General features: G+C 41.6%; 1 protein-coding gene across 1 annotated transcript; it reads right to left on the bottom strand.

Moving 5' to 3' along the window:
• On the bottom strand, positions 1–4,486 carry HIKESHI (heat shock protein nuclear import factor hikeshi). Its single transcript, XM_034407028.3, has 5 exons — positions 4,315–4,486; positions 1,771–2,008; positions 1,238–1,389; positions 552–670; positions 1–356 (listed from the first exon to the last, which is right to left on the bottom strand). The coding sequence occupies exons 1-5, from the start codon at positions 4,342–4,344 to the stop codon at positions 302–304; spliced, it is 594 nt and encodes a 197-aa protein (XP_034262919.1). The 5' UTR covers positions 4,345–4,486; the 3' UTR covers positions 1–301.
• Between the last annotated feature and the right edge of the window lie 6,403 nt (positions 4,487–10,889).

The following is a 10,889-nucleotide window of genomic DNA, read 5'->3' as shown; positions in this document are numbered from 1 at the left end:
TGAAAAAAAAAACCAAATCAAAAGGTTTATTCTTGTTAATATTATTGACCATGTTTTCTGTACACATCATAGGTTTCCTGGTTTATAGTTTTTTAACTTGAAAAAAGGAGATGCTGCAATGACTACTCTTTAATTTTAAAGCAAAGTCCCAGAAGTATTACAAAAGCTGGAATGGGGTGGGGTTCCTCACTTCATCTCAAATTTAGGCATTCATCCGGATGTTCTTCAGCAAACTCGGGATATTGCATCTTTTAAGCTCTGTCTGCTTGTTCGAGTGGACTCCCAAGAAACTGACTCGGGATTATGTTTTCCAAAAAGAAGGGTTCTGAGTTAGTCTTCTTTGGAAATTCTCGTACCTGAAAGAAAGGGAGAGAAAGAGAAAATGTGGATAAATTAAAATTTTATAATAAAGCTATTTTGTATGTTTAATTTTTAAGTTGATCAAACAATTCTGACAATGATTAACCAGATTAACACTCTGTAATTATGATTATTCTGGTTCAGTGCAGGAATGAGGAAACACCTACTGCTTAAGAAGTACTATATCTTACCATTTCAGAACTACATTTGCAGGAATAAAAGCTTCTGATGGGTTGGGTGTCATTTGGGCCTGAGTAACAGCAAAGGATGACGCGAAGTTATAAAAATTGTCTAACATCTTTTGAGTGAACTGAAAAAAAATAATAAAAACGTGTTAACCATTTCCACCTTTGTAAGTCGTCTCTACTGTAATTCTTAGAACAGATTGAGCTATTTTTTTTAATGTACAGTATTTGAACATTGCCATAAGGACTTCTCAGGGTTAATAGCAACAACAAAACAAAACACCTTTCAATAATAAAGACAATAATACACTGTAAAAAACCAATGATAACAGGTAACACCATCCCTATTATTCCCCAAATGCTGTTCAAAATATCTTCTGCTCTGTTCTGTTCCATTCCGTTCTGTTCCTTTCCTTTCCATTCTATTTTCCACTCTACACTGTATTCTATTTGGTTCCGTTCCGTTCCGTTCCGTTCCATTCCATTCTATTCCATTTTCTATTCTATTTTCTGTTCTGTTCTGTTCTGTTCTGTTCCGTTCCGTTCCATTCCATTTTCTATTCTACATTCTATTGTTCTGTTCTGTTGTATTCTGTTCTACTCTGCTCTACCAAGGTTCTGGTACTGTTCTACCAGTTTTCTAGAAAACACCATTTACTGAGGCAAAAAACCCCACCTATATTTGCAATTACCTCTGTGAATGAATTGACTGATGATACAGCAGCACTTGCTATAGGAGTCTGTTGAGCCAAGAGTTCCAGCAGCTCCACAGAAATCCCAATCTGGGCCACAGATGGCATTTGGGGGATAGTCATGGCTCCAAACGGATGCTGACTGCCTTTACCTAAAAGGAACACACCACAGCTACCCTAATGCATTGGTCTGCTTCTCAACGCCACACAATTACAGTTACTGTAATGGTTTGAAACAAAGAACAATTAATGAAACATTAAAATACAGCTAGTTCTCGATTTACAGCAGTTCTTATAAAATAGCTACTATATCTGAAACAAAATAAACCCCACTGCTAGGAAGCGCAGCTAAGCAGTCCCCATGAAGATGAATATTTTAAAAGGGGGGGGGAGCAATCCATTATTTATATTTGTTTTCATAAAATAGAAAAGTGCAAATAGGGGGACTTCGGCAATCTGCGAAAGTATAGAGATTGCCCATCTGTGCCCTGTAAGTGTACACACTTATACACACTTGTATTCCCCTCTCTTACCAGATTTTAGACCAGAAATTTTAAAAATGGCACTTGGTTTTTCATTCGTGACAAATCCAAGGAGCTGCCACACGGCCACACCATTCTCGTCAGGATAGCAGAAGTAGACCGATCCGCCCATACCCTCTGGAAAGGGCACGGTCCCCAGCATGAACACCACCACATGATTGATTTTCTCGTAGTCGGGCAAGTTAAACACAAATTTGTCCTCAGCTACTTGCTGTGCCACTGTTTGAACCTATAAAAAAAATTATTTAGAAAATGTATGTGGCCACCTAACTCATGGTGACTTCAAATAGTTTACAGAAATAAAACCCCAATACAATACCCCATAAACCCCCCCATCCTCTGACGACAACAATCAATCAGCCACTTGATAGGTTCCATATCACCCTGGGCCCCTTGGCAAAACCATGTATTCAGGGCCTTTTAAAAGAGTGTCAAGATGGGCCCCAACTTATTTCCACAGGTATGATGTTCCATAGGGAGTCAGCCACCAGAGAAGATTCTTCTTTTTGGTCCCATTAGATGGACCCAGGGGTGAAATTAATTTACCTTCCCTACCAGTCCACAAATGTGCACGTGCCACATCATCCACCCATGCACAAAGCCTCCTGCGCATGTGCAGAGGCTGAAAATCATCGCAAAAGAATGGATATCATGATGTCCATGTGGGTGGGTGGAGCCTTCCACAGCCACTGCTACCAGTTCACCCGAGCCGGATAGAACCGGCTGAATTTCACCCCTGGATGTACCTCCCTAAGACAGGAGACCTGCAACATCCTTCCTGCTCCTGTGGGTCAGGTAGATGTAATTGGGAAATGATGGTCCTCCAAATAACCTGGTCTCAGGCCATGTAGGGCTTAAAGATGACAACCAGCACCTTGAATTGGACCTGGACCTGGAAGCAAACTGGCAGCCAATGCGATTCTCGCAGGAGAGGTGACACATGTGCAAATCTAGACCTGCACAAAATGATGGGGGCTGCCATATTTTGAACCAATTGAAGCTTCCGGATACTTTTTAAGGGAAGCTCCACGTAGACCATTAAATGGGAACCCGCTTTTCCCCAGTTTTGCTTATCAAAGAGTTCAATAATCATAGCTCTTTACATCTCAGGGTTATTTATCCATTCCATTTGAATAGTTCAGACAGTTTCCGCACAACAAGAGTCACTTTACTTTGCTTTAAAAAGTAAAAAACCGGCTTTTCCCCTGAGCAAATGTTTAGGCTAATTGGTTCACGTCGCAATACATCACTTTGTGCGCTTTGGTTCCTCCCTGCTCTAGCCTTCTGCTCAATGGAATCCATATGTAGCACACTTCTCAATTAGCAGGTTCAGCATGATCTCTGACATGTTTAAGCCACCTGATCAATCAGTCCAACTCATGAAAAAAGCGATTTCCACTGAAAATGCAATGCATCCAAATGAATGAGGAAAGCACCACTGAAAATACCGTTTCCCCCAAAATAAGGCATCCCCTGATAATAAGCCCAATCGGGCTTTTGATTGCATGGCAATAAGGCCAAGCGCTTATTTCAGGGTTCAAAAAAATATAAGACAGGGTCTTATTTTTGGGGAAACACAGTAATGGCCACATCTGCAATAACCACAAGTTGTTAATTCGTTCTTCAGACACGTTTTTTTAATACCGAAATTAGTTAAAGTAGAATGCAAGCATTGGGTTCAATTTCGCAGCTTGAAAAAGTTAGGTTTTGCATGAAAGATTGCAAGCCCAACATCCAATTGCAAATATTGGGCTGCAACCTTTCGTGCAAAACCCCCGATCTGCAATATAAATTGTGCAATTAGTGGTGGTGAAGGATGTCACTTTTTGAATTCATCCCTGAAGGATGAATCTGGTCTCGGGTAGCTCTATAAAAAAAGGCTGTGGAAGAGACTGAGTCCCTTATTGTTATCTATTTCTGAGGGGGAAACTTATTCGTACATCGGACATGAGGCTCCTATTTCAAGAATATATATATATATATATGAATATATATAATATATATATATATTCTTGAAATAGGAGCCTCATGTCCGATGTACGTATAAGTTTCCCCCTCAGAAATAGACAACAATAAGGGACTCCGTCTCGAGCTGCGTTTTTTTAAATATCACAGTTAAGGAAGGCATAAGGCCTGTTGAAAACTTCCATAAATGCAATTTTAAGTTTGTAAATTCCCGTCATGAGTTGCACATCACTTCAGACCCTTCCTCGTCTATCCCCCCCTCAGGCACCATTTAATGCACTGGGACTACAGCTCCCACCAACCCACAACAGAAACGGCTGCCCAAGGGGTGATGGGAGTTGTAGTTTCAAGACATCGGGTCCCCTCGAGCCGCAAACCGCAGGAGGCGGTGCTTAAGAGTCGCCCCGCCATCGCTCACCATAGAAACCCCAAAGGGCCAGCCGGCCCTCTCGTTTCCATGGTCACCACTTCTTCTCCTTCTCTCTCCCCCCTCCCCTACGTTGCCATGGAGATCCAGGCCGAGGAGCCCGCCCACTCCATCCTCCGAGGCCACAGGCGGGAGCCACTCACCAGCCTCCCCGCGACCAAGCAACCAAACATGGCGGCGGCGGCGCCAGCACCCCGGCTTGGTCCTCCGAGGTGGCCTTTCTAGACACCTACAAGCCCCCCGGACGAACAGCCCGATGGCCCTCGTGACACCCACTCCCACCCCAAGGAAGTACATCCGGGGCAGGCGGAAGGAGAAAATTATTAAAAACATAGTTGGAAGCACAGGGGAAAAAAAAGGACTTCATCTCCCAGCATGCAGAGCAGCAGAACATTTGGTCCGTTTCTATAGGAATCTCCGCAGCGGAGGCCGAAGAGTCTGTTGGGAAATGTAGGCTGGAGGCTGTGAAAGGGGCGGAGGATATGTGTGAGCATGAAGATAACGAAATTAAGTTCCTTTATAAAACTGCATTTTGCTTTTATGCTTCGACTTGGGAGGTGTAGTTCCTTCCTTCCTTCCTGGAAAAGAAACTTACGGAATGCAGCTTTATTATCTCCCTGCAAATAAGAGACTTTATTATCTCTTTCTACTGTGGAGGGAATGGGCAAGCTTTCCGATTTCACAGAATTCTTTAGGTGCACAAAAGGCATCAAAACTGGAAGTCTCCGCATTTACCATTTTTTTCCTGTCCCGATAATACTTCTGCCTCAGTGAAAGCAGGCTGTTAAAAAACAGGCCTACTGATCCTTTTTTTTTTTTTTTTTTTGGTCATTTGTTCATTTTCCTGAAGGAAATTGAAGATAGGTCTTGCATAAAAAGAGCATGACCTCTATGGTAGTCCTCTACTTACAATCATTCCTTTAGTGACCATTTGAAGTTACAATGGCACTGAAAAAAATGACTTTATCATGGGTTTTCACTTACTGCCATGGCAGCATCCCCATAGACACATGACTAAGATTCAGGCTCTTGGCAACTGACATGTATTTATGACAGTAACACTGCCCTGGGGTCATATCATAGAATAGAATTAGAATTAGAATTAGAATTAGAATTAGAATTAGAATTAAATTAGAGTAGAGTAGAGTAGAGTAGAGTAGAGTAGAGTAGAGTTGAGTTGAGTTGAGTTGAGTTGAATTGAATTCTTTATTGGCCAAGTATGATTGGACACACAAGAAATTTGCCTTTGGTGCATATGCTCTCAGTGTAGATAAAAAGACAAGATACAGTCATCACAATTTGTAACCTTCCAACAAGCAAAGTCAATGGGGGAAGCCAAATTGCCTTAATGACTGCATGATTTACTTAACAAGTGCAGTGATTTGCTTCACAACTGGTGAGAAAGTTCATAAAACGTGGCAAAACTCATTTAACAACTGTCTTCCTTAGCAATGGAAATTTTGGGCTCAATTATGGTCGTTAAGTCAAGGACTACATATTGATTTGAAACCAGAAATATTTTTGCTGAGCATTTTACCGGATAAATACACTGCTCAAAAAAATAAAGGGAACACAAAAATAAAACATCCTAGATCTGAATTAATGAAATATTCTTAGTAAATACTTTGTTCATTACATAGTTGAATGTGCTGACAACAAAATCACACAAAAATTATCAATGGAAATCAAATTTATCAACCTATGGAGGTCTGGATGTGGAGTTACACTCAAAATTAAAGTGTAAAAAAAACCACTACAGGCTGATCCAACTTTGATGTAATATCCTTAAAACAAGTCAAAATGAGGCTCAGTAGTGTGTGTGGCCTCCACATGCCTGTATGACCTCCCTACAACGCCTGGGCATGCTCCTGATGAGGTGGCGGATGGTCTCCTGAGGGATCTTCCACACCTGGACTAAAGCATCCCCCAACTCTTGGACAGTCTGTGGTGCAATGTGGCGTTGGTGGATGGAGCGAGACTTGATGTCCCAGATGTGCTCAATTGGATTGTCAATGGATCGAAACCATCCTCTGCTACCAGATGTCAGGGCATTGATTAATCCCATTTTTGGCTCTGGGACAATCACCCTGATTAGAGGAGATGGATCGTGGCTTCCTCCAAGTTGCAATATTCTGAAAAGAAAACCCGAAGAAAAGTTCTCTAATAAAACTCATTTATTTGTTATAAAGAAAATAAAACACCTCACTAACTAAGAAAAGTAATTGTTACATTTTGGCAAGCGAGGTCTCCTGCCGGTCCAGCCGGACCTCTGGCAAGAGAACAAAGGAAGGAGTGTGTAAAGGAATGTGAGTGGATGCACATACGTAGTAGCTTTTGATAACAATTCTTGGCAAAGTACGGAAAGTCTGATAGTCCAGAAATGATGAACTCAGCTGGTAAATAAAATAACGCAGTGACATGATTCAGGTCTGGGGAACGGGCGGGCCAGTCCATAGCATCAATGCCTTCGTCTTGTAGGAACTGCTGACACACTCCAGCCACGAGGTCTAGCATTGTCGTGTATTAGGAGGAACCCAGGGCCAACCGCACCAGCATATGGTCTCACAAGGGGTCTGAGGATCTCATCTCGGTACCTAATGGCAGTCAGGCTACCTCTGGCAAGCACGAAATGCCACCCCACACCATTACTGACCCACTGCCAAACCGGTCATGCTGGAGGATGTTGCAGGCAGCAGAATGTTCTCCACGGCGTCTCCAGACCCTTTCGTGTCTGTCACATGTGCTCAGTGTGAACCTGCTTTCCTCTGTGAAGACCACAGGGCGCCAGTGGCGAAGTTGCCAATCTTGGTGTTCTCTGGCAAATGCCAAACATCCTGCAGTGTTGGGCTGTAAGCACAACCCCCACCTGTGGATGTCGGGCCCTCATACCAGCCTCATGGAGTCTGTTTCTGACCATTTGAGCTGCCACATGCACATTTGTGGCCCGCTGGAGGTCATTTTGTAGGGCTCTGGCAGTGCTCCTCCTGTCCCTCCTTGCACAAAGGCGGAGGTAGCGGTCCTGATGCTGGGTTGCTGCCCTCCTACAGCCTCCTCCACATCTCCCGATGTCCTGGCCTGTCTCCTGGTAGCGCCTCCATGCTCTGGACACTATGCTGACAAACACAGCAAATCTTCTTGCCACAGCTCGCATTGATGTGCCATCCTGGATGAGCTGCACTACCTGAGCCATTTGTGTGGGTTGTAGACTCTGTCTCATGCTACCACTAGAGTGACAGCACCGCCAGCATTCAAAAGTGACCAAACCATCAGCCAGAAAGCATAGGAACTGAGAAGTGGTCTGTGGTCACCACCTGCAGAACCACTCCTTTATTGGGGATGTCTTGCTAACTGCCTATGCTTTCCAGCTGTTGTCTATTCCATTTGCACAACAGCATGTGAAATTATCGATCAGTGTTGCTACCTAAGTGGTCAGTTTGATTTCATAGAAGTGTGATTGACTTCTGAGCAGTGTATAATAAGGGGAATGCATATTTGATTTTACATTCATTCTGTCATTCATTCATTCTGTCATTTATTGGTTCGATTTATATGCCGCCCTTCTCCGAAGACTCAGGGCGGCTTACAATGCATTAAGCAATAGCCTTCATACTTTTGTATATACCTGCTTAGTAGGGCTTTCGGCCCCCCCAAGCGGTGTTCTTTTTATACAAAGTCAGCTTATTGCCCCCACAATTCAGATCCTCATTTTACCTACCTCGGAAGGATGGAAGGCTGAGTCAACCTTGAGCCTGGTGAGATTTGAACTTGCAGTAATTGCAGGCAGCTGGTGCTACTTAACAGCACTTTAGTCTGCTGTGCCACCAAGGCAAAGTATACGCCTTGTATACTTGTAACACCAAGTATTGACTGCAGCTAGAATTGTGTTTGCACAACAATGGAAAAGTAAAGAGATCCCAACAGATGAAAATGTGATTAAAAAAATACTAGAAAGTGCAGAAATGAACAGGCTAACACTTACAATTAAGGACAAGGAAGAAACTGAATACTTTTTGACCTGGGATTTATTTTATCAATGGTTAGCTGATAAAAACAGGAGTTAGAAACAGGGAAATATAAGGAAAGAATCAATGATATAAGGGAGGTATGTTAAAATGGTTAAGTACGGTAATTATTATTATTGAATCAATACTAATGTAATGAACACTATTGTAAATATTCTGATTACTATCTCCTAAAACTATTTGTACCCAGACAACACATTTAATTGAAAATGGAATTTTTATGTTATAAAATAAAAAACTTGATGGGGGAAAAAAGTCAAGGATTACTTGTACTTAAATATATTAGAAAAGGTTACCCTAAAACCTAAAAATTGTAGCCTTTTTCCATTTAGTTTCCAACTTAAACAAGATAAAGATAATATTTTAATGAATTAATGTTCTTATATATTTGGGCGAACCAATCAGCTAGTTTACAGTGCTTGTTCTGTTTTATGCATAGCCAAAAAAGTAAAGTAAAATTGATGTGAATGTAAGTGTTCAAAACAAGCAATTTTAAGATTAAAAATTATACATACTATTCCAATATTTATTTAATCACCAAATTACACACATTCACATTTTCTTCCTGGCAAGTAGTTTATTTTACATGTATCTGTAACATCTCTCTCTCAGCCCAATCAATCTTATAGGGTTGTTGCTGGGGGTGGGAAGGAGGGAGTTGGAGTAGTAAGTGCCATATATTGTATATATTACATTGAAGAAAATAGAATATAAATATATAGAAAATAGAACTGTGCCTCTTATTTTGGGCGTCTTCCCAAATATATTGAGAAGTTGATTCCATAGTGCAACTACTAACACAGCTACATCTTTTCTTTCAAGTTCATATGGAAGCTTCAAAACATTTTAAGTTACTTTCATAAATACGTTGCTTTTCTGTAAAGTCCTTATTCCTGCTTCCTAATAATTTCTGACTGAATGCACAACTTTCAGAAAAACTAGAGGGGGGGGGGAGTGAAATAAAAGGAGGGGCTGCAGGAGAGGAATGAAATAAAACTGACCAATCAGTTTGTTTCTACATGCCAATTCACAGTAAAATAAAACTGTATCCTTCATATTTTAAGTCATAAAGAGAAAAGGCCATGAGTGGAACCTTGCTTGAATTATGGTAAGCCTGATTCAGTCACAATATCTGACTGAATCATTATTTTCAAATAACACAATGCTTTCAAGCAGGTTTTCATTGTTAAAAATTAGCTACTTGAAAATAATGAAGCCCACATTTGAAGGAACTACAGGTGAAATTCAAAAAATTAGAATATCGTGCAAAAATTCATTTATTTCAGTAATGCAACTTAAAAGGTGAAACTAATATATGAGACAGACTCATTACATGCAAAGCGAGATAGTTCAAGCCTTGATTTGTCATACTTTTGATGATTATGGCTTACAGCTCATGAAAACCCCAAATTCACAATCTCAGAAAATTAAGAGTATTACATGAAATCAATAAAACAAGGATTGTACATAGAACAATATCGGACCTTTGAAAAGTATAAGCATGCATATGTACTCAGTACATGGTTTGGGCCCCTTTTGCATCAATTACTGCCTCAATGCAGCGTGGCATGGATGCTATCAGCCTGTGGCACTGCTGAGGTGTTATGGAAGACCAGGATGCTTCAATAGTGGCCTTCAGCTCTTCTGCATTGTTTGGTCTCATGTCTCTCATTTTCTCTTGGCAACGCCCCATAGATTCTCTATGGGGTTCAGGTCAGGCGAGTTTGCTGGCCAATCAAGCACAGTAATCCCATGGTCATTGAACCAGGTTTTGGTACTTTTGGCAGTGTGGGCAGGTGCCAAGTCCTGCTGGAAAATGAAGTCAGCATCCCCATAAAGCTTGTCTGCGGAAGGAAGCATGAAATGCTCTAAAATCTCCTGGTAGATGGCTGCATTGACCCTGGACTTAATGAAGCACAGTGGGCCAACACCAGATGATATGGCTCCCCAAATCAACAGAGACTGTGGAAACTTCACACTGGATTTCAAGCATATTGCAGTGTGTGCCTCTCTATTTGTCCTCCAGACTCTGGGTCCTTGGTTTCCAAATGAGATACAAAAGTTGCTCTCATCAGAAAAGAGGACTTTGGACCACTGAGCAACAGACCAGTTCTTTTTTCCTTTAGCCCAGGTAAGACGCTTCTGACATTGTTTGTTGTTCGAGGAATACGACATTTGAAGCCAATGTCCAGGATCCGTCTGTGTGTGGTGGCTCTTGATGCATTGACTCCAGCCTCAGTCCACTCCTTGTGAAAGTCCCCAACACTTTTGAATGGTCTTTTCCTGACAATCCTCTCCAGGCTGCAGTCATCCCTGCTGCTTGTGCACCTTTTTCTTCCGCACTTTTCCCTTCCACATAACTTTCTATTAATGTGCTTTGATACCATACTTCTTTTGCAATTACCTTTTGAGGCTTTCCCTCCTTATGGAGGGTGTCAATGATGGTTTTCTGCACAACTGTCAGGTCAGCAGTCTTTCCCATGATTGTGATTCCTACTGAACCAGACTGAGAGACATATTTAAAGGCTCAGGAACCCTTTGCAGGTGTTATGGCTTAAGTAGCTGATTAGAGTGGGACGCTTTGAGCCTAGAATATTGAACCTTTCCACAATATTCTAATTTTCTGAGATTGTGAATTTGGGGTTTTCATGAGCTGTAAGCCATAATCATCAAAAGTATGACAAATCAAGGCTTGA

Source organism: Pantherophis guttatus, chromosome 5, assembly GCF_059756535.1.
Source record: "Pantherophis guttatus breed Tessera chromosome 5, ASM5975653v1, whole genome shotgun sequence".
Taxonomy (NCBI): domain Eukaryota; kingdom Metazoa; phylum Chordata; class Lepidosauria; order Squamata; family Colubridae; genus Pantherophis; species Pantherophis guttatus.
This window is presented reverse-complemented; position numbering and strand designations above follow the sequence as displayed.